The sequence below is a fragment of the Bos grunniens genome, chromosome 14, assembly GCF_055505025.1.
Source record: "Bos grunniens cultivar Pamir isolate PY7600 chromosome 14, Bosgru_T2T1.0, whole genome shotgun sequence".
NCBI lineage: Eukaryota > Metazoa > Chordata > Mammalia > Artiodactyla > Bovidae > Bos > Bos grunniens.
This window is the reverse complement of record NC_141178.1, coordinates 33,644,955-33,670,302: the sequence shown is the minus strand read 5'-3', so window position 1 is coordinate 33,670,302 and position 25,348 is coordinate 33,644,955. Positions and strand designations below refer to the sequence as shown.

The 25,348-nt window shown below is 37.2% G+C and overlaps 1 protein-coding gene across 14 annotated transcripts in view; it reads left to right on the top strand.

Moving 5' to 3' along the window:
* TRPS1 (transcriptional repressor GATA binding 1) overlaps window positions 1-25,348 on the top strand; it is a 279,514-nt gene that overhangs the window by 38,706 nt on the left and 215,460 nt on the right. For 7 of the 14 annotated variants that reach the window (XM_086336327.1, XM_086336332.1, XM_086336326.1 and 4 more), the window contains exon 2: window positions 18,161-19,089. In XM_086336327.1, the coding sequence (XP_086192453.1) occupies window positions 18,163-19,089 (927 nt within the window). In that variant the 5' untranslated portion in view covers window positions 18,161-18,162. Of the gene's footprint in view, window positions 1-11,835; window positions 11,907-14,648; window positions 14,808-18,160; window positions 19,090-25,348 lie in introns of all 14 variants that reach the window. The other 7 variants (XM_086336318.1, XM_086336322.1, XM_086336320.1 and 4 more) reach the window with 3 other exon arrangements.

Sequence of the window (25,348 nt, the reverse complement as noted above, 5' to 3'; positions counted from 1 at the left end):
TTAGGTGAACTCTGGAGTCATCTGATTTTGAAATAACTGGGTAAAACTGTCACTGTGAAATGTCATGTCAACAAAAGTTCAAAAGAAATGTGTGCTGTGTGCTCAGTTGCTCAGCTGTGTCTGACTCTTTGCAACCTGGTGGACTGTGGGCTGCTAGCTCCTCTGTCCATGGGCTTTCCCAGGCAAGAATACTACAGCGAGTTGCCATTTCCTTCTCCAGGGGATCTTCCTGACCCAGGGATCATCTCTTGTGTCTTCTGCATTACGGGCAGATTCTTAACCATGAGCCACCTGGGCAGCCTCAAAAGAATCATGGAAGCAGTTAATTTTAAATAAAACAACTAGGGCCACTGTTCTCTAGGCATTGTGCTGCTCCTTTCACAGTTTGTCCCATCTATACCCCCAGTTGTTTCCTGAAGGCAACAGGTAAATGTCTAGAACATTTGTGCTTTGATGTCCAGGAAGCGTAAGAAGTGGGGCCAGCCACCTAGTTCTTATTCTGCTTAAACTCAAGGTTCTTAAGCTCATTTAGGTGACTATAATCTTGGACTTTGTGGTTCTCTTGTGGAAATAGTGGTAAATTATCATGTCACACAAACCTGGAGTGATTTTCATCGGATAAAATGTGATTATATTATGTCTGTGTGTGCCTAAAAAACAAATAGTAAATGTCCCATGAAATACATTAACTCACACTACTTTTGAGTTTTTCTGTTAACATTTGTGTGCTGCTTGTTCATTTTTTAGAAGCCACGTGATAATAGAAGCCAAAGTCTTAAGAAAATATTAACCATGTGGAAGGTTTAAAACTGATAGAATTTTTACCTATTAACTTATCTTTTCGGTGCAAGATGAGAAACACCTATCATTCTTCAATGTGTGAGATGGAATACCTTATTACATATTAAGGAGAGCAATTACCTTAGGTCAGGGTAGAATCTGCCACACTTCATTTCAACAGAGCATTGTTCTGCCTTATAAAAATACTCAATTTTGATGTGTGGATTCCCTGAAAAAGCCACAGTATTGTTTGACTGTTTTTCATTTCTCCCATCCAGTCTTCTCAGGTAAGCGGGTTACTTTAACCCCTTTTCAATTCCAGTTTCCCTATTTGTTAAAATAGGGCGAATAGATTCCTCACCGTTTCAGTGAGGGTTAAATGATAAAATTGTGTGAGCCAAGAAACGGGTGGCTGGTGCATGACAGATGCTCAGCAAGTATTCGTACTCCTCCACCTTTACTCAGCCTGTCTCTGTGGCCTCATGCAGCTTCCATGTCCTATTGATACACTTAGTAGCTGCAGATGTGTTTTTGTTTTGCCCCTTTCCGACCCTCCCCCCCATCCCCCCACCAGGGTCCAAAACAGAGATTGCTCTCCTGTTTGCTTATATGTTAGGTTCTGCTTTCTTTGGGCCGTCTGTTGCTTTTTGCTCCTGTTTTTGTCTCTGACCTCTATTTAATCCTTTTGCCCTTTCAAATCTTTTTTGTCCAGAAATCTTATTTTCTTCTCCCTTCATTTCTCTTTTCTTCTTTCTTCTGTTAATACCATCTTGCTACCAACTTGGCACATCCCGGCTCGGCCAGAGTGGCCAATAGCAGCATTCTACTCCGTTAGATGGCTTGGTCTGCCCTCAGAGAATGGCACCTGAAAGGATTCCTCTCACTGCATTAAGTGTCCTGTGGTCCTGGCAGAGCAACTTCTGACTCTCTGCAAAATCACACACACACACACACACACACACACACACGCACGCACATACGCAATAACTTTTTATCTGGAAAATGCATAAATCAAAAGTCTGTTCTTCAGTGAGCTATTACAAAATAAAATACACCTGTATAATGATCTCTCATGTCAACCAAGAGACACTGCTGATGCCCTCCAGGTCCCTCCTGTTCTGTTCTCTTCCCTTCACCAGAAGTTCATCACTCTTCCTGACTGCTCACACTTTAGATTGATTTTGTGTGTTTTGAGACATTGCATGCATTAACGCCCAGCATTCATAATGCATTAAAAGTATGCATCTTTTTATGTCTGACTTCTCATGCTCAACATTCCCATTAGTGAAATTCATCCATGTTGTTGTATGCAGTTTATTTATTTTTATTGCAGTATAGTATCTTATTGTATGACCATACATTCCACTGTAGTTGGAATTTTTGAACCAGTTCTTTTGATGTACACCTGAGCTGGTTCCAGTTTTGACAGTTCAGATAAATGTTGTCAGTTCAGATGTTGTGAGTATTCCTGTGAATGTGTGTGTGTGTGTGCACATGTGTGCATCCTCACATTTTTAAATTGAACTTCTGGTTTTATGTCATTCCAGATGCTTTAAGTTGCTAGGAGTCTGATCCAGATGTTTGAGACTTTACTGTATTCTTTTATGTTCCACCTTATTCCTTTAAAAGACAAATGTGTATCTATTTTTATACACTATGCTATTAATAGAGACTATTTTAGATTTTGGAATATTAGAGGATACATGGTAAAAATTTGTGAATAAAATATATATGTATAAATGCATGTAGTTGTGGTAAATATTAGTATATTAATATATCATAAATACATTAAGTACCATATGATATTCACATATAGGGCAAATAATCACACAGATATATGAACTTCTAAAATTCATTTTACTGATTACAGGCATTATTGCAGAATTATTACTATATAGAATGTACTTAATTTTTAATGACCCTTCCTTTAATTAAGTAATTCAGTCCACAAATATTTTCAGTATGTAAATTTGTATAGACATATATATATATATATATAGAACTCAAGTCAACCCAACATAGTTGTGTGATTCACAGTTTCAAAAAATAAATAGTTCTTGCTTCTTAATACTTATGCGTTTATTGCTCTGTGACCATAGATCCAGAACTATGATATCTCATTCTTTGTTAAGGCTTAAATAATGTCAAAATTAGTACTTTGAGTCCCTGTGTGTCTTGATTTTGTTTGTTACTAGTTGTGTTAACAATGGGGCATCCCAGGTGGGCTCAATGATAAAGAATCTGCCTGCCAATACAGAAGACATGGGTTAAATGCCTGGATTGGGAAGATCACCTGGAGAAGGGAAAGGCAACCCACAGCAGTATTCTTGTCTGGGAAATTCCATGGACAGAGGAGCCTGGCAGGCTACAGTCCATGAAGTCTCAAAGAGTCCGACATGACTTAGTGGCTAGATGACAACTGTACATTAATAAGACGACTATAACATTATCCTAGCTTTTATCCTTGTGAGACTAATGTCCAGAGAGTCAGGCCTTCCTTGAAGAGATAGACACTAGGTGGAACTCTCTAAGTGTGCTAATTCCCATCTAGCCAGTAAGAACTTTTGTGAGTGTCTATTCTTGTTGGTAGGCTAGTCTCAGTGGGGAGGGCCATGTTAGTATCACTGAACTTTTAAAAAACTTGTATGTCCCTAATGTGCTACGCTGTTTCCCTGGAATAGTCATTATCAGAGTGTGCTGATACAATAATAATTTCATTGTTAATAATGAGAGTGTGTCATAGCCTCTGCCAATCGTTGATAATGCATAATATTTAAATATGTGAATTAATTTTTATCAATTTTTATTAACATAGTCACTGACTTGAAGGACATGAGTTTGAGCAAACTCTGGGAGATAGTGAAGGACAGGGAAGCCTGGTGTTTATGGGGTCTGAAAGGGTCAGACACGGCTTAGCAACTGGACAACAATGATACATGAATGGGTTTATTAATACTTTAATTGGCATTCAGTTCAGTTCAGTTCAGTCGCTCAGTCGTGGCTGACTCTTTGCGACCCCATGAATCGCAGCACGCCAGGCCTCTCTGTCCATCACCAACTCCTGGAGTTCACTGAGACTCACGTCCATCGAGTCAGTGATGCCATCCAGCCATCTCATCCTCTGTTGTCCCCTTCTCCTCTTGCCCCCAATCCCTCCCAGCATCAGAGTCTTTTCCAATGAGTCAACTCTTTGCATGAGGTGGCCAAAGTACTGGAGTTTCAGCTTTAGCATCATTCCTTTCAAAGAACACCCAGGGCTGATCTCCTTCAGAATGGACTGGTTGGATCTCCTTGCAGTCCAAGGGACTCTCAAGAGTCTTCTCCAACACCACAGTTCAAAAGCATATTTTCTGGTCTGGGGGACTTTATAGCCTCATGAATTGTGTGTGTGCTTAGTCACTCAGTTGTGTCTGACTCTTTGTGACCCCAAGAACTGTAGCCCCCCCAGGCTCCTCTGTCCATGGGGATTCTCCAGGCAAGAATACTGGAGTGGGTAGCCATGCCCTCCTCCAGGGGATCTTCCCAACCCAGAGATCAAATCCAGGTCTTCCGCATTGCAGGCAGATTCTTTACCATCTGAGCCACCAGGGTAGCCCTTACTGAGGTAGCCTAAACCATAAACAAATAATTACATTGTGTTGTGGCAAGTACTTCAAATGGAGACATGCATACATTGCCACAGATGATAGTGGAAAAGACTCAACTTTTGCCCAAGAAAATTATGAAGACTTTTGTAAAGTGAATCCAGTTAGAGACTTTAATAATTTGGTAACTTTAGTAATGTGCTGGGTATTAGGAGGACAATTCAAAAGTTAGGATAACACTATAGTCCATGAGAATATTGAGAAGGTTGTATTTTTGCTTGCCACAAGGATAGAACCGATCCAGTACCTTAAGTGCATTTGATGATAATCTTTGTAAAATGTTATCAGGAAGTTTATATCAGTTTTATATCTGTGAATGCCTTGCTTAATTATGGTTCATAAAAATGTTAGGGGGTTTGTGAGAAATGCAATGGTAAACCAATTTTGGTTTTAGACTCCTTCAGACTTAACTCTTCTATGTCCTAAGCCTCTGACCTCAGCAAGTTGATCTAACTTTTCTAAATCTTAGTTACTTCGGCTGTAAAATGTGAACAATAATAGTATCTTACTTAAATAATTGTTGAAAATGAAAATTAAAGGAGATAATACATTCTTGGCATAGTGCCCAGCTCATGGTAACAACATAGGAAATATTTTGTATTAACTAAAAATTTAGGTTATGATATACATTAACATTCACAATTGTGAGCCTAAAAAGTCTAGTTCTGAATTTTGTTTTCTTTCAAAATTTGATTAGATTTTGAAGGAATTATTTGGAAAACACCTGAATCTGGAATTATATAAATATATATTTTTTTCCTTTACTCTTCTTATGACATGTGTCCACAACAAGATTGACAGAGAAAAGAAATGACTAATTGGGGTGCGGGTGGTGGAAATCTTTTCCAAAGATGTATGTGTGTGTCCTTGTGTGTGGTTAGATAGATTCTTAAGTTTATGTTGAACTTGAATGTGAACATTGAATAGATTAGCTGTATAAAGTATTTAATGAGTGAGCCTGTTTCTGCCCTTATTAATTCTGCAGCCCCACTCATATGCATCACATCACCATTCTTTCTCGATTGGTGAATGGTGAAGGAGGTGCTCTGGGGTCTAAGAGTAACCTGAATACGTGCTGGTCCTCTCACACTTGGCCCTCACTGTGACCTCACTCCTATGCTGGCTTTGAGTTTAAAATTAACTTCAAATTAATTCCCTGTTTCACATTTACTTTGGCATCTACACAGCTATTTCTATTTTTAAATTTATTGTTAATCTTTTGTTTTCATCTTTGGGGGTAAGGGGAAAGCAGTAACAGTAGAACAAAATCCAAGAGCCCAAGAAGCTAGAGCCTTTGATTTGCAAGGGTGATGTAGGGAGTCTGCCCTCCATATAGATCATTTCTCTTCTACACACAGAAACACAAACCAGATTCTATTAAGCTTTATAGGAAAGGATGCAGTCACATACTTAGTCCTAAGACACATGTTTCTTGACAATGGTCCAGGCATTAGTTCTATCTTTTATTATGAGCAGAGATGAATGTGGAAGCAGAGACTGAGCTGGGAATGGGATTTGCATGTGGATTAGATCTATTCTGTCCAGTATTTTCAAGCAATTGAGAACCACTGATGCTACTGTAGAGTCCCTCAGTACATTTCTGGGTCATTCTCTAACCTTTGTCCACACACTTTAGCTCCCTAAACTCTTTGCCATATTTCTGTTCCTAATTTTAATCAGATAAATTTTAAGTTATTATAAAAGAATGAGGCAGATTTAGTATCCAAGGTGGTAGTGCCTTAAATTGATGAAGTGTGGTAGGCAACATTTGAAAGAATCACTGAAAAATAAATCACATTAAAAAAAATTCTTTATGCAGTTATATTTGTGTAAACTGTTAAGCTCAGAGATAACACTCAGCTTATATCCATACATGCTTATGCATATATGATTTGGATATCAGAGATTGTAATGTGCATTGATGTTTATCTCATGCATTTTTTCCCCTTGGCCTTCCAGCATGACTGTGATCTCTACCATTACACATTCTGTTAAAATACTGAATCTAAATCTTTAATGATAATAGATCCTGATCTTTTAATGTTTATAACCAGGCTGGAAAAAAATACAAAACCCTTCAAAATGGTCTACTTCATATCAAAACATCTCAGTTTTCTTGCTGATTAATGAAGGGATACTTATTTTGTTTTAAAACATCACGTATTATTTTATGTAATATTTTAGAAATTTTACATATGTTAAGACAGGAAGACAATTACTGTACAGAGCAGCATCCGGCACTGTGCTCAGCAGACCATTAGTGGTGTTGGTATATGGCAGTAGGTGACTTAAAGCCAAATGCGATCGGGAAATTCCAATCCAAATAGAACAGACTCCCCCGCTGTATAATTCCCAGGACTTTTCAGAGCTGTAGTAGCTAATGTACACTGCATCTGTGAAGAGGCAGGTATAAAGTATACAGTTTCCACTAAACTTACTTTGAACAAAGAACTTCCTTACATTTCTTTTAAAAAAACTAGTATCATTGAAAGAACATAGAGAAAATTCTTGATTTTCTTCTTGTCAGCTGTACTTAAGAAGTTATCATAGTAAAATTCCAGGTAGAGCCTAGCTAAGTTTGGGGTGAGCATGGGAAGACTGTCCTGAAACAATGGTTTATTAAAAAAAAAAAGTTTTACAAATTATGAAGGAATTCTGTGTGTACTTTTCTTTCCCTTCATACGTAGAGCTTTTGTCATCCTAAGAGTCAGAAAAAAGTGATTTAACCTATTCTACTATAATAAGTTGCCTTCCAGTTTTAAAACATTTTCTGTTTAAAACAGGACCAGTTTTCTTTGGAAAATTTCAATGTACTTAAAAAGAAAAAAAGACGAATGATTCCATCCTGTGTCTATAAAGTTTTTTGTTTTCATCAGAAGAGAAAATGATGCTGAGTTGCTTACATTAAGCATTTAGCAATAACTAGGGTATAATGGGCTTTCCTAGTAGTACTCAGCTGGTAAAGAATCTGCCTTCAATACAGGCGATCCCGATTCAATTCCTGGTTCAGGAAGAAGAGGACAGACTGGGAAGAGATACCACAGAGAAGGGATAGGATACCCATTCCAGTATTTTGGGGCTTCCCTGGTGGCTCAGACAGTAAAGAATCCACCTGCAGTGTGGGTAGACCTGGGTTCAATACCTGGGTTGGGAAGATCCCCTGGAGAAGGACATGGCAACCCACTCCAGCATTTTTGCCTGGAGAATTCCCGGTGGACAGGGGAGCCTGGCGGGGTACAGCCCATGGCATGGCAAAGAGTTGTATACAACTGAACGATTAAGCACAGCACACAGGGTGGTATATAAACCAGATATTACATCATTAGTGTGTTCTTTGGGCTTTTCTGGTGGTTCAGACTGTAAAGAATCTACCTGCAATGCAGGAGACTGTGTTCAATCCCTGGGTGAGGAAGATCCCCTTGGAGATTGGAATGGCTACTCACTCCAATATTCTTGTCTATAGAATTCCATGGACAGAGGGGCCTCAGTCCATGGTGTTGCAAAGTGTCAGACACGACTGAGCAACTAACACACACTGTGTTCTTCATTACACAGTGTGAAAGATATCCATCAGTACTGTTTATTAACTTAAATGAGCTTTTAAAAATACATACTAAACAAAGATCCCTGGCCTCTTGGAACTTACATACAGAGCAGCAGACACTCTTAACTTACTTTGAATTCTCTTTTATTGCCTGTATGCATTTGCTGATAGCTCATGATATTTGTGCCTTACCTGGCAGATTACTTATTGAACTGTTAGTATCTAATGGGTGAGAGTTTTTAAGCTGCTTCCTTTGGTGCCTTAGGGATGAGCAAGTAGGGGTTTGCGAGCTACTTACCAGTAACTTGTTGTTGCTATGTTAATAATAATGTTGTAAGCAAGAACTGTTGAATATGATGGCAGAAATTTATGTTCCCCATCACTGGCTATTTATATATATATATATACACACACATTTGTATATATGCATACATATTTATATATATATACACACATTGCTATGAGTTGTATATGACATTTGTTAAATTTCATATTATGAAAAATATTATATTTAACACAGAAAGTGAAGGTTAACACAGAACTACATATAATATAAATTAATATTTTAAAATATGTGTGTATATGTGTGTGTGTGTATGTGTGCGTGCTCAGTTGCTTAGTCATGTTCGACTCTTTTTGACCCCATGGACTGTAGCCCACCAGGCAAGAATGCTGGAATGGGTTGCCATTTCTCCTCCAGGGGATCTTCTTTACCCAGGGATTGAACCCATGTCTCCTGCCTTGGCAAATTCTTTACCACCTGCAATGCAAGTGACCTGGGTCTGATCCCTGGGTTGGGAAGATCCCCTGGAGAAGGGAAAGGCTACCTACTCCATATTCTGGCCTGGAGAATTCCATGGACTGTATAGTCCTTGGGGTCACAAAGAGTCAGACAGGACTGAGCGACTTTTGCTTTCATATATATAAAACCAGTATTAGCTCTCAATATCTTTCATGGCAATTGTTTTAATCTTGTATCTGGTTTTGTACTCTCAAAAAAAAAAATGAAGAAAATCACAATGAAGAGTAGCCCTGGCTCTCCTCAACTAAAGAAAACCCCGTGCATAGCAATGAAGACCCAGCACAGCCAAAAACAAATGAATTTTTAAAAATGAGCCAAAACTTTGCCTAATACACTTGGTTAAGCAGTTATGTGAAGATGGTGAGCATTCTTATTGAATTGTCATGGCATGCATCCGTTAGATTCACCATATTGCACATGCATGTTAATTTACCAAATGGATTTGCAGTGACTGACACAGATTTCTTACGGGAGGACTGAGACAGCTGTTCGCCAGTTACAGAGCTGGATTGAGGTAATTGAGACTTTGTTTTCAATTGAATAACAGATTGGAAAACAGACAAAGCAACATTGTATATTAAAAGTAAACTACCTTTAATATACAAAGATGTATTTTGGCAAATGCTAGGAAGAAAGTCAAAGGCATTCCTACAGAGCACAGCACTCGTTATTTTTGTTATCAGTAGAAATCCAATTTACATACAAATGAAATGTCAATTTCTCTCATAACCGTCTAGATAAAGAGATGCATGCATACTTTTCCATGAGCTGTTCTTTTTGAACTGAAGTGCTATGTTTGGGTCTTTGCCCTTGGACCAGTTGAAACAGTCTCAGTTTAACAAAGAAGAAAGGATAAAGTTGAGCCTGGCTCAGGCAAACATGCAAAGTCAGATTGGCCTGTTTGAATCAACAGTTGTCATTGTAGATGTTTTTTAATTTTTTTTTTCTTGGAGAGGAAAACAAAAGGAAGAATGACATATGTATGGGCAATGAATAGTAATGTTTCTTAATTTGTTTAGTGAAATTGTGATCTTATTCAAATCAGAGATTTTAATACATTTGCCTCTCACCTATTATGAAGGGGAAAATAATGATCCTTTCTCTGATTTTCCATAATGTACACTTACTCTGTTTCAGTTTTCCCATTAATGAAGTAGGTGCATGCTTCATTTTTTTCAGGTATATCCTACAGTTTCATTTAGACTTTTAAATGTCTAAAAATCTTTAAAGTCAAACTCCCCCCCCCCCCCCATTTTCTTTTTTTGTAATTGTTTAATAGGAGTAAGTACTTACTGAAATTCTTTCTCTAAGATGTATATATATACATGGATACTCATTTTGGCAAATATGACATTATTACTTACTTAATCGACTATCTCCTTTTACCTAGACTAGTACATTTGAAATGAGATATTTAAAATATAGAGCACATAGCATGATGAAATAAAAGCCTAATAAAACGTATTTGGGCCAGCATCAGAACTCTTTGAAATCGGATATCTAAATAGTGTGCATTTTATCTCACTAAAGCTCCAGTTAGTTCTAGTGTCCAGATGACTATTAATGGGCTTTGTGCTCTGAAGCATATGCTAATAGAAGCGATCATTATGGATTAATTTGATGTGAATTAATAAGAGATTTATTTGATGGGAGTTGTTTGAAGGTGATGACATTTAAATCTCAAAAGGATTTAAGATGTCCAAAAATACCTTTAAAGATTCAGGAATAATCAATTCAGAGAGAGCAAATTAAATAGACATGGATAGCAAAGAACAGGATTTGACATTGGGTTTATGAAGTTTGAAGCAGTTTACAAAAAAAGTGACCTACCATTGAAGTAGAAACAGAAAACATTTAAACTCTAGCAATTCTTGGGTTTGCTATTGGATAAACAATGTCCTCTTGCGTTTTATAGTTCACTTAAGCGATCTGATTTTGATCTGTATATACGGAGTAGACAGGATTCAAGTTTTTTCCCTCTAAACCAATGAGCAAACACATATGTTCTTTAAAAAGTGAACTTTATATGTTGTTCATATGGAAGCTATCTAGTTTGCCAAGAGCCCAAAAGTCGACCTTCCTTTTATTTTGCTATCATTTGCTTAATTCTTTAAATTCTTTGTGGGGGACTTTTGATCAAAAGAAGCAGTTTGCTTTTCTTTTTTTCTTCTTTCCTTTTTATTTTTTTCTTTAATAAAAGCTATAAGAAATGTGTAGTTAATAACTCAATACTCTTGGGCTGTTGATACAAACAAGCCTGGAAGGAACATATATTAAGGAGAAGACTATCATATCTTTTCTTTTTGTGTTAAGCTTTGGTTTTAAATCCTTGAGAGTTTTATGATCTGGAAAAACAAGAAGAAGATGTCATCTGGTATTATATATTATGATGATAAGAACTGCTACTTAAAATTCAAATCATACTCAGCAGGATTAGAGATTGAGGTGAGATTACATCATCTTGCTTCTCTAATTTTCAGTTTTGTTCAGGTTTTGTATATATTATACACATATACTATATATACATATATATATAAACCAAATTTCATATCATTAGTGCGTGTTCATTACATAGTGTGAAGGATATTCATCAGTACTATTTTTTAACTTAAATGAACTTTTAAAAATACATACTTGGAAATTGACGCATGAAGCAGGGCACTCAAAATTGGTGCTCTGGGACAACTCAGAGAGATGGGGTGGGGAGGGAGGTGGGAGTGGAGTTCAGGATGGGGGGACACATGTGCACCCATGGCTGATTCATGTCGACGTATGGCAAAAATCACAATAATTGTAATAAAAGTATTACAAAATTAAAAAAATGCATACTTGGAACTTGGAGAGTGACACTCCTAAATTACTTTTAATTCCCTTTCATTGCCTGTATGCATTTGCTGATTTCTTATAATAATTGTGCCTTACTTGATAGGTAGGTACTCATTTTAGGTTTTTTTTGAGCAAGAGAAGTTCCATATAATATTTTCTTTACTTTTTGAAAAACATCCTTCCTCTCTTAAACTGATGACAAATATTAAAAGTGAAGTCCTCTTGCTTTCTGTGTTCAGCTCATAGGTGATGCTGGATGTACAGTTGTTGAATGAATGAATGGAAGTTGGAGGAAATGGAGAAGTGAATGGTAGGTGTCAGTGATATTGATGCCACGCTTAGTTGTTGATGGCTTAGTGTTTTGTAGACTTTCAAGGAAATTGAGTAAAGGGGAAACTAAAGTGCCTAAGCCATTAGCCAGCATCATCCTAGAGTCTCAGAGGCAGAGAGCAGGTTAGAAATAATTTATTGTAATTCCCTCAATATACACATAAGTAGAGAGGTTCTGAGAAAGAAAGGGGCTTGCCCTTGATTACATCAGCAGGTGATTTGAATCAGGTTCAGAAACTGGCTGCATGTGCTCTTTGTACCGTTCCACCTTCTTAAAGAGGTTTTGATTCTTTACTGTGTTTAGGATCAAGTTGCCACAAAGAGCATAGAGGAGTTATCTCTTACCTTCAAGGAGTTTCTCTTCTAATGGAAATGAAACTTCACCCTCATCTGCATTGAATGGATGTGTGATCTCAGCTCTCTTTTTAAATTACTGTGATAGCTTATTCCTTTGATAGGATAATTATTTTGATTATCTACAACAGGGTTATTTTGAGCAAGTGTATTCCATAAATATATGTGTGTATATGGGCTTTCTTGATGGCTAAGTGTTAAAGAACCTGGTTGCCAATGCTGGAGACATAAGAGACATGGGTTCGATTCCTGGGTCAGGAAGATCCCCTGGAGCGGGGCATGGCAACCCACTCCAGTATTCTTGCCTGGAGAATCCCATGGACAGAGGACCCTGGTGGGCTACAGTCCATAGGGTCTCAAAGAGTTGGACATGACTGAAGTGACTTAGCATGCGCACATGTATACATGCATGTGTGTATACATTTAGATATTCATATAGATGAAATAAAACTAAATAGTGGGCAGTTCAGAATATCTGGGTAATAATAGAAAACATATTCCTTTGGTTCTAAAGGTGCCATTTTGAGAACATAATTCACAGTTGTTTATAGAAAAAATTTTTTTTCCTTGTATATTTAAGCATTTTAATCAGTGAGATAAAGTAGTTACTAGAATTCTATTTTAAGCTCTAATGCTGATTATTTCCACTGCATAAACCTGTCCAAGTAATACTGCAACACAGAAATATTGTGGTACCCTATTGCTTTTTTACAGTAAACTCTTTCACTAAAAATGCAAAGAAAACTTTTAAGGTAGGAGGAAATAATGGAAATTGAGATTTTTTTGCAAATGGAATGTCATATCTCAGTAATAAAAATTAATACAGATAGAGCATTTTTAGGGAGCTAAATTTATTTTGAACCTGCTTAACTGCCGTGGCACATAATAGTATTCATGTGTTAGTATAGGTGGCTGCTAAGTCACTTCAGTCATGTCCGACTCTGTGCAGCCCCATAGACAGCAGCCCACTAGGCTCCGCCATCCCTGGGATTCTCCAGGCAAGAATACTGGAGTGGGTTGCCATTTCCTTCTCCAAGTATAGGTGGAAAGTGATGTAAATATGGGAATGCTCACTATCACCCTCCGCATCCCTATCCAGTTCCCTGGTCAGTTTTTATCTCATAATTAAATAGAGGACTGAAGTTGTCACTTTTGACTTTGTAGTGCTCATTCAGATTCTTCAGCTTCTTTGTCCATTCACTTTTTATTCATATATTACCCTGTTGTCTAAATGACTGTCTATAGTGGACCTACTTTGATTGGCATTTTGAAATTTTGTGGGAGTCAGTGTGAGGAATATTGTTGTATAATAGAATGAAAAGTTTAAGAGTTGCCAAAACTGATGACTAAGGTACACTGATGTGATTATACATATATATATATATATATGGTTTCCTAGGTGGCGCCAGTGGTAAAAACCCACCTGCTAGTGCGAAAGACTCAAGAGACACAGAGTCGATTCTTAGGTCGGGAAGGTCCCCTGGAAGAGGGCATGGCAACTCACTCCAATATTCTTACCTAGAAAATTCCATGGACAGAGGAGCCTGTTGAGCTCTAGTCCATAGGGTTGCAAAGAGTCTAGTACAGACTAAAGTGACTTAGCATTCACATGCGTGCATGCACACGCGAACACACACACACACACACACACACACACAGTATATCTGTTCAATTATATTATGACCCTACCTCAATACTTTCATTCAGACAATTTAAAAATGATGATATAAGGATGGTTAAATGCTGGTTCAGTCATAGCTTTACAATCTTATTTATCAAAATGAAAATATAACACAAAATAGATAAAAAGGTGACACATAACATGTAACATTTCTGTAACTCTTGGTAAGGTGTACTTAGATCTGATACAGAATTCCTTATGACATTGAAATAGTTCTCTTCTCAGCCTCATGGTATGTATACCCTGGTACTACGAATCTGGAGGAAACTGTAATGGGTACCACTCCCTGTCTTTAGCTGTGACTGTGCTGCATTGGCAGGTGTACTTTGTATCTTTTCCAGAGCAGATCCCCTCTGTAATTATTAAGATGTTTTATCCCCACCCCAGTATAGGTAAGTATTGTGGTTCTTAGGTTTCAGGGGGAGTTCGAGCTTAACTAATTTTGCCAACATCACAGTCAGCTGTGAAAATGACTTCTGTAATCTTTTATATCATGTTCCTCCTTCTCCTGCTGCTTTATTAAAACCCAGCGGAGGGAGAAAATCTTGCCCAAGCTTTGCTCCTGCTTTTATCAGGTATCTTTCAAGCAGCCTGTGGTGCTGGCACATTAATGTATTTTAGGTGTGATTCATTCAAATATGTTTACATCATTTAGGAAGGAAAATATTTTTTTGTTTTGTTTTGCAGATGTACAGATCAGCTCTCAAAATGTCTTCTGTGTCTTCTGAGCATCTTCTAAGACAATTGCATTAGCCCTCCTGCTAGTTGACTAATAGAATTAATAATTGTAAAAAGCACTCTAAAGCCACATGCCTTATGAAGTCAATGCTGGGTATGATTTTACAAGTATGTGATCTATTTTTTCAAGTGAAAATGTTAACTGGAAAAGTTCTTGGCACACAGTACAACGTCATGCAATCTGTTATTTGTCTTAGAGATAATAACTTGAGGGTGGGTCTAGTCTTATGGTATCTAACTTATGAGTTGCTAGGGGAGTTTCTTCCACTTAAAAGTATTGCAAATGTGCTTATATTTACATAATATGTCATTCTGAAAAATTATGGCGATATCATTCCAGTAAAAAATTATTTTTTCTGTAACTACTTCAAAGTGTAGTCAACTAAATTAACCATGATTTTTTTTTAAAGCAACTAAAAAGAACATGCCCCTTCCCTCCACAGCAAAAAAAAAACCAAAACAAAACTAAGTGACCTTTCTGATGCTTGTTTGAAGTTTTAGCAGTTTAACATTCTTTGCAATGTATATTATTAAGGGCTTTATTCAGTGACTCATATGAGTTGTAAAGGTTTGTTCTTGGGTGGAAGAAGGCACTGAAATTTGGAAGGATGATAATTTAAGCAAATCATATTGTCTCTTAATCAAGATAAATGCTTGTTGAATAGTTTTTTAACTATAACCAATTACATTTCTTCATGATGATAATAAATCAGCAAGATCCATGTATTTTTTGGGAAAATATATTAATTTTTTCAATTATTAGCACATTGTTATCTGTTCATCTCTAATAAATGTTTATCTTAGTTCCATTGCTAGTAAGATCTCGCTGTTTTTCTCATCTCCTTGACCTTGATATGTGGGCACAAACCATTTTGGGGCTTCCTTGGTGGCTCAGCGGTAAAGTATCTGCCTGCAATGTAGCAAACATGGGTTCGATCCTTGGGTCTGGAAGATCCTCTGGAGAAGGAAGTGGCAAGCCACTCCAGCATTCTTGCCTGGGAAATCCCTTGGGCAGAGGAGCCTGGTGAACCACAGTCCGTGGGGTTGCAAAAGAGCTGGACATGATTTAGTGATTAAACAACAACAACAAAATAAACCATTTTCTTTTCATTTTAATGGAAGGATAATCTTAATGAATTGGATTATTTCATCTTCTTTTCTTCATGAATCCTGACTTTCATATAGATTTTTATCTTTTCCATATAGCTGTATTTATGTCATTTTGGTGCATCACTGTTAGATTTTATTTATATGATGGAAGCAATGTTAAATCTAATGGAAAAACAAACAGGAAATTCTGGAGGGAAAGGCCTGATGCTGTACCCTATCATCACATTTTTGTATGTGGGAATGGCTGATACTCTGTAAATTCGGATTTCCTTTTCTGTAGGTCAAGTTAAAGCAGTATATTTTTTACTCAGACTCTTATATTTTAGGCCCTAGCTTCCCTTTTATTCTCAAGCGTCCCTTTAATTTCTCAAGCGTCCCTTTTATTCTCTTTTTTTTCTTTCCTTCTTAGTTGACTACCAGTGAAACTGCCTTCCAGTCTTCCATTCATTGGCACAAGTTCCCAAGCACTGTCTCTTCTGACAGAAAAATAGAAGTCTCCTAAAATGTCAACATCAACAAACGAGGCATTAAAATGCAAATGTTATAAGATAAATTATTTAACCAGTGTTCCATTTTTTTTTAACGATGGTTACATGGCTTAGTTAACTTTAGGAGCTAGTGGTAGTGACACCAAGGTAAAGACCACACTCCATCCGCTATCCCCATGCCAGGCTGGCTTACATGGCTCATGACTATCACCTTCCCTTGAAACTGCAGCCTTTCATCCTATAAGTAGCTGTTTTCCTTTTGGTTGTTACTGTTCTATGTGAGAGAGTCTATGAATATTTGATGACTGATGTTTCTGGCATGTAAGAAAAGCAGTGTATTCTCTTAAGTACAGTTATACTGTTTGTGACGTTATTCAAGAAGGTGAATTTTTACCTTCTAACCAATTCCTTATTCTATCTAGTGCATTGTCTTGGTTCAGTGATTCCTATTATAAAAATTTTGCATAAGCGGCTTTTCACAAGCAAAGATTTACCCACATATCCAAAGCCAGTGTGGTTCTTCTGCACTTGTGAGAAATTATACGTGAGAACAACTGAAATGTGCTGTGGATTTGGATTCTCCAGTAGAGGACATTTTGGATAATCATGATGTAACTATCTGTCTTAAATCTGCCCTTGTGGTAGCGTCAGCTAGTAAAGAAGGCTTGGTTTATTGGTCAGTCTACAGGTGAATTTTTCTGAGAGACAGTTGGGGTGATGGCTTACAGAATTGTTTCAGTTGTTTGGTTGGAGAATTTAGGAACACAAGCCATGAACATCAGTTCTCCTCAAGGCTTTGTTGCTGCATTCTTCTATTGACAGGATACAGTTTGTTTCTTAGCTCCTTAGACATAACTCCTTAAGAGTTCTGACTCATTATACTCCCCACCGTTTTCTTCTGTGGACCCTGAAGGCATGGTTTTGCTAGCGTGTGAAGGTGTACCATAGGCAACTGCTAACAGTTTGCCAGAATGACAATGTCACATAGTTCAACTGAATATTTACTTTAGTCAATTTCCATTGAGTTCCTAATGGTGGGATGGGTATTGTTTCCACCACACTGTGCCTGGAAACCTTAAGTTAGGTTTCCATCATGCTGGATGGAGTACTAGCAAAGCCCAGCCTGGTCACTTTGATGTCTACCAGGTCCCCCTTCTTTCAGGCAAGCCCCCTCAAAAGGGGGCTTAACATAATTTATCAGTAGGGTAGAGATGAAACGTTTGTTATCCTCCTTTCCTAAAAGTAAAGAGGCATTTTTCACTTTGTTTATAACATGCTCTTTCTGTCTTTTGACTCTGAGGATATTTTGGTTAAAACTATATTTATATCTTGGTTGTGCAGTGTGTAACAGTATCTAGTTTCACTTTATAGTTGTTTATATACACATATACATATCATATAAATAAACACAAAATATATATTCTGTAAACATAAACAACTATATATACTCTATAAACATAACATGTGTACATATTACACATAGTATATAACATGGATAAATATAGATACATTTATCTATCAACTCTAACTGAAGAAAGAAACTGAGCAAAAAATGTAATTGGCAGGCAAGATTAACTTATAGGAAGGATAGAGCTAGTAATAATAGTTAATACCTTGATATTCATGAAATCATTTTAAAGTAATAAATGAGCCACCCTTTGTGACAAAAATAATTCTAAATGTAAATTGTTGGCTTCAGTTTCAGTTTTTTGCTATTTTTAAAACTGATTTTTTTTTCCTAGACAATTTTTTGTTCTGTGCCTTAAAAAGCCTTGAATAGAGTAAGGAAATTGTTCTCGATTAGATTACATGCCTGCAAATTTCAAATAACCCTGTATCTTCCTTTCCCTTGTGTTTTTACAGATATGGTCCGGAAAAAGAACCCCCCTCTGAGAAACATTGCTAGTGAAGGCGAGGGTCAGACCCTGGAGCCTGTCGGTACAGAAAGCAAGGGACCTGGAAAGAACAAAGAATTTTCTGCAGATCAGATGTCAGAAAATACGGATCAGAGTGATGCTACAGAACTAAATAATAAGGAGGAACATAGCTTGCATGTCCAGGATCCATCTTCTAGCAGCAAGAAGGACTTGAAAAGCTCAGTCCTGAGTGAGAAGGCTGGCTTTAATTATGAAAACTCCAGTAAGGGAGGAAACCTTCCCTCCTATTCACATGATGAGGTGACAGAGAGAAATATGTTGGCTTTCTCTTCTCCAGCTGCTGGGGGAGTCTGTGAGCCCTTGAAGTCTCCTCAAAGAGCAGAGGCAGATGACCCTCAAGATATGGCCTGCACCCCATCAGGGGACTCACTGGAGATGAAGGAAGATCAGAAGATGTCACCGAAGGCTACAGAGGAAACAGGGCAAGTGCAGAGTGGTCAAGCCAATTGTCAAGGCTCAAGCCCAGTTTCAGTGGCCTCAAAAAACCCACAAGTGCCTTCAGATGGGGGTGTCAGACTGAATAAATCGAAAACCGACGTACTGGTTAATGACAACCCAGACCCGGCACCTCTGTCTCCAGAGCTTCAGGACTTTAAATGCAATATCTGTGGATACGGTTACTATGGCAACGACCCCACAGATCTGATTAAGCACTTCCGAAAGTATCACTTAGGACTGCATAACCGCACCAGGCAGGATGCTGAGCTGGACAGCAAAATCTTGGCCCTTCATAATATGGTGCAGTTCAGCCATTCCAAAGACTTCCAGAAGGTCAACCGATCTGTGCTTTCTGGTGTGTTGCAGGATATCAGTTCCTCAAGGCCTGTTTTACTAAACGGGACCTATGATGTACAGGTTTGTGCTTTGTATTGTGATCTCTTTGTACAGAAAAAGTTGTCAGTAATGAAATGTGAAATCTTACATGCATGTTAAAGTCAAGCTCCCAGTATCGAAGGGGTAGCCTGCTTGATGAAGCAGAAGAGACAGACACATTTGTTTGATCCAAATGTGTGTTCAAGAGTTATCTTTAGCCTCTCATCATGGAAACTAATCCCAACATTTCTGTTAGGCTGGGAGAAGTCTTTTCATGGAATTAGCTAGGCTTCATATTTCTGGACATATTTCATGGTAATTTGATGTTTTCAGAGTCTTCCAAAAATGGCACTAATCTTTATGGTTCAACATGATAGTAATTCATGCTTTGTTCTAGTTGTAGATTATAAAAATTGGCTATAGTCTTTCCTTCAGGGAGAGTCTTTCCTTCAAGGAGAGTCTTTCTTGTGTCTTAGATGAGGATTTGATTTTACGCTAAACTGGACCAGAACTGGCTCACACTGGTGAGTGCAGAGATGTACTACTTAAAAGCAACATAATTGCAAATGAAACTTTGGAAATAAAATTTTACATTGATTCAGAAAGAAGTCAATGTGATTGTAAGTACTAGGGATACCAGAATGACCTTGGTGAGGACCAGTAAAGCATTCCTTCTTGTATTTAAGGAAAATGGCAATTTATGAAAGCATTTAGTAGTAATTTAGATTTCTACTTTTATTAAAAATGGCATACCTTTTTGATCTGCCCTCTGTATTAGTTTATGGCATATGTGAGATGAAAAAAAAATCCACCATTTGAAATAGAATGAAATGCAGAACGGACACTTAAGTAATGTATTCATTTCATTTTAGCAATTTTAGTATAGTTGACACTGATGATCAGCTTGAGAAAGTGTATTAGTTTCTGTTACAGTCTGTAGATTTTTAGTGTATTATTAGGCCAGGGATTTCAAAACATATTAGGTTTAATATTAACCTTCTACAGGAGTGATTAGAAGAAGTACCAGAGAACTAATGAAATCGCATCACACTTTATTTGACCTCCTTAATCCCTGAAAATATCAGTTATTTTTATCAACTCAGTAGTTATAACACATTTGTTCTAGACCTCTCTTTTGACCTAGTGCCAATTAAGAAAGGCAGGAGAACGGGTTATATATAACAGGTAGTGAATATATTTTGCAATGCTCTTAAGAGGGATCAGAAGAGAAATTTCCACGTCCTTTAAAAATGTCAGAATGGCAGTCTTATCACTTTAAGGGAGAAATAAAGAAGATATAAAAAATCCAGTTTCATCTTTGGAAAGCGCTCTTAAAAATTCCATCTTACTTTGTGAATTTCCACAAATAGAATGATTTCTGTGGCGTAGCAAATTAAGCCAACATAGTTATTATGCATGAAAGCTACATGCTTTGAACTGCTGTCTTATTAAAGATCATTTCACTGTCTTATGTCAGATACACTCTGCTGTCAAACTATGATTGGAAAGCAAATACGTGTCTTAGATAAAAGGGTTAGAAGTGAATAATGTTAGTATGTGAAATGGTGTTTTACAATTAGCGAGGAATATGATGTTAATACCTGGATTTCCGGTCAGAGTTTCAGTTTGTTCACTCTGGGGACAACTTCTAAGGAAAGCTGATCCTGGCTGTCAGGAAGGCTCTGAAACCAAGATTACTAAGGGCCTATAGTTTGGAAGAATTCAGATTTTTAAACACACTTCCATTTCCCCCAAACAGTTATTTGTTAGGTTCCTAGTTATTTATAGTAAAGTTTATGTTTGGGTAGAATGAGCTGGACACTTTTCCTGGGCAGTGATTTTAGAAATAAAACAGATGTGGGAGCTATCTGAGTTTGAACTAATAGAACTAGAAATAAAACAGCTGATCCTAGACTCTGCTGTCTCCTAAATCCTTGCGGCAGCGCCCAGTAAAGAAGACAGAAATGGTAGGAGATCACATGCAAGGAGATAATCTTGTTAAAATCATTTTTTTTTCCCCTCCCAAAGAGAAATAATAGGTTAAAAATAGGAGACAGCGATCTATGGAAAAAGTGGATGATCCTTTCAAAGAAATGATTGGAGAGAGAAACCAGCCTAATGAGAGTTAACTTTCTTCAGTTTGGGAAAAGGCCACTGAATGTATTTTAGGCCAAATGCTAATCTTGAATACTTCATACACACACCAGATGTTGATGTAGAAACATGTCTGAAGATAAATAACTTATTAATATTTTTATGCTGAAATAAATATCAGAGAGCTTCCCTATATGCACACATTGAATAAAAGCACATCTGAACTCCGCCCCCTGCCCCTTTTCATCCACATATGTTTGTGTTGCTGAAATGCCATTTGAGAGGTTCTTTCCTTGGCACGTGAACTGTGTGGAGACTAAAAGCTGTAGGAAGTAAAATGCTGACTGTAGAATTTCTTTAATGCAGTTTTGTCAGAAATTGATACCAAATTAATGGCTTGTGTGTATTCTGATAGAAAGATGTTGGTAAATATGAGGATTACAGACAAATAGTCATTTCATTCCAGGGATTATTAACATCAATCTGTAATTTAAACCAGTTGAAGTAATAGATGAGCGATTCATTCATCTTTTTCAATTAACTTTTTTTTTTTTTAACATTCAGGACAGTTGGTGGTTAATGAGAGATTTATGACATTTTAGGCCAAAAAAAAAGGAACAGAAGCCAAAAATAGAGGACTTAAGAACTCTGTGGCTTTGATCTATATTTTGGTTTGACATGGATGGTTTTAAATAATTTGAACTGACCTGAGTGCAAGCATGATACATAGGGTTGGGGGAAAAAGATACAGTTGAAACAAATTTGAAGATTTCTAGTTTCAAGTTCAGATTATTTGACATCTCTTTGGCTTTAATAATTGAAGTTTGGACATGTTTGTAACTGACCATATCCACTTCTGTATAAACTTTATTATACATCATGAAGTCAAAGAATTACAGATTTGTAAAAAAAAAAAAAAAAAAGAATGTCAAATAAGAATGTCTTTTTCTCCTTCATAATCAAAAAATTTCCAGCCAGATAATGGACATCATTTCAAAGGTTCATCATAAAATCAGGACAGGCATTTCTGAACCTGTTGAATTCAGATCCCTCCTGCCCCCTGACCCTCCCACACCGTGAGGTAGCATACCCAGCCCTGAAATCAGAAGAAAAATATTGATCTTTTCCAGGAAGAAACAAGGAAAGATATAATGGCTAGCTTAAGACTCATGGACTAGACCAGGATGTTATTTTCTCAATTTTTAAATTTCCCCTGCATGTTTTATCGACTACTATGCTTAAATTTTTAAAAATAATGGATGCAACATGATGGATGCAACCCTTTATGTGATTTTTGCTACCTGTGTTCAGCCTTTAAGGCTCACCAATAATAGGAGAAGAGATTGAGTTCTTCTAAAAGTAATTACAGCCTCTTTCTTTTTAATCTGCTTTATTATGCTTATATTTAAACCATTGCTGAGTGGAGGCCTGAGTTGTTAAACATGGACGTTGCTGTTTCATTGGGGCTTAATGTGCGGTGCATTAGGGTGTTTGCGTCATCTTTATGGGGGAGCTCTTAGCCCTCAGATCAGGTTATAAAAGTCAGAGTCTTGTCAAGTTGTGCTTCCCACGGGAAAGTGTTTAGGCTAGCTCAAGTTTATAAATGCTCATGATGTATATGTTGCCTTTGCATATTAGGAAACCTTCCCTGTTATTCTGCATTATTCAGGCCTCTAAGAAGGGAGCTACAGGATGCCAGCTATTAAATTCATTTTAACCCTGAATGAAATTTTTAAGGTTAGCAGAAGAATCTCAGTGACTGTCTAGTGTTTGAGCTAGGAGCACTATGTTTCTGTTTTATAAATATATTTTTAGCAGAGTTGCACAGTATGTCATGTTAGAAGCAAGAAGAACAGATTTTCAAGCTAGGAAGTCATCTTTTGTATTTGTATTTTCAACATATTTAACTCTATGAGCTTTATAAGATTCTTAACATGTTCCCATACACTCCTTTGAACAGGGGATTACAGTTTGGTCTGGGAAAAAAGAGAAAAATCCAGAGAACATTCATCTCATTTTGGTCGATTTTGACTTTTCTTGAATTTTAACCTCCAAATATTTATTTATTTGCCTTCTGTTTCCTTTGATCTGGAGCAAGAGGGAAGTTGTGGAGCTTAGGAGGTTCTCTTGCTTTGTTTTTCTGAGTTGAGGACAATTGCATTTAAAAAAAAAAAAAACTGGTGAATGAGACTTGAGTCACTTCAGATTCTCTCTAGGGTACAGAGTGTTTGGTCTGTGAAGCCATACTTATTTTTCAGGACTTTGTCTGTTTAACAAGTAATAAAGTGTGCAAAATAAAACATATGCTCAACCTAAGGCCGTAAAAGCAAAGCAAAGTTCTGGCATTTACCAGGTTATTTTCATCATGAAGATAGCTGAGCTGGATAATGTAGCCACCCAGGTGGAATAGAATAGTTTGACCATTTTCACTAATCCTTTTACCTGCATGACGGTTAAATGTCCATTGGGCTTTGTTATAGGAGGGTCAGCCTGATAAATGTCAACCCTTCTTGGATTTTCAGTTTATTTGCTATCGTTTGGAGAACATGTATCACTTTCTTGAATATCTGTATTTCTCTCTAGGCAGAATGTTTAGAAGAAGGAATCGTGGCTATCTGTGCATTCAATCAAATTTAGCATTATTCAACTCTTAATAAAAATTTTATCCCCAAATGGCATGTTCTGCTAGCCATATCAAGTCAGCAGATTATTCGGTGTTTTTTTTTCTTGGGTCATTGTAATTACAGCATACACACAGCTGTTGGAGACACAGATACATATGGAGTGTACTAACCCCAGGAAAGTTGGGAGAAGGAGAGCGGTTCTCTTTCATTTTCTGATTTCCTTTATGGAGTTTGTTTCTGAGAATCATTAGCCCTTAGACCTCTTGAATTCTTCATGATAGGATTCTAAAGCTTAAAGTCAGTGTTAAGCATGTTCAGAATATCGAAGAAGACCTTGTTTAATTTTAATTGAAAATCAAATGTAAAATTTATTTTTCTGTATTACTTTAAATTTGACCAATCCTTCTTTTATTTTTTTAGCTTATATAATCAAAACTACATGTATGCCCTGTTTTTTCCCCCAATTTTGGATTCAGTCCTAATAATAGCTAGCATTTATTAAGGGTTTCTTACATGTGCATATAGACCTAAGCTCTGTACATGTATTAAATAGCTCATCTTCATAAAAACCCTTGAAGTTGACACTACCATTATGTCCGTTTTAGAAAAGGAGGGAGTAAGCATAGAGGAGAGTAACCTGCCCAGGTTCACAGAGTTGCGGAAGTGGGTCAGTGAGATGTAAACCAGGGTAAGTAGGCTACAGAAAACTATCTTGACAACCACTAAGATATAAGGCCTTCTCAACTGTAAGACTGAGTTTACTCCAACCAGAAAAGCAAACAGGCCAAGGGAGGAGATACAAGATGGTACACGAGGGCTGTTTGATACATATTCTCTGAGTCACGTTGAATTTGGGGACTTCATCGATTTTGCGGGACTCTGAATTTGGGGACTTTGTGATGGTCTCTTATCCAGTCTCTGTAGTGTGATGCTGCTTTAATTTGAACTTACTAGCTTATAGTTGAAATCATTGAAAAGATAATGAGTTTTGCTGATATGTCTTTTTTCAATTACTTTTTTCACTGGTACTTTGGCTACAGAAAATACTTCTGATAAAGTGTGTAAGGGCCAAATTTTGATTTCATCAATTAAGGATGCGGTCTTTTATCCCCATATTTTAGGGACACTTTGTCCATGTATTTGATTTACTTCATATTCCCCTTGTTTGAAGGACTTATTTTTAGGAATTTATGAGTTAATAGTTGATCTCAGAGTTGTATTCCCCTCTTCTGGTTATGAGGCACAATTTAGGTTGGTTTTTCTATGAAGATTCAATGTTAAGGAGATGGATCCAGTTTCCATGTTTTTAAAGTTGTGTAATTAGGTTTTATTCTTTACCTACAAGTAAGTATAGGAATGGGTGTGGAGGCAGAGAATGCCCTTAGCATGTCTAATTTGTGTCATTCCCCATCACGTGGTCAGAGCTGTGTGAAGTGTCTGGATCCTAAAAGCAAAGTAAGTTGGGGCTACTGTGAGGAACTTAGGAATTCTACTTCTCCAGCATTGCTCCTTTAATATTTAGATGATCTGTTGATTTCAAAGAGCACATGCATTCTTTCATGTGTTCAGTAACATATTTGGAA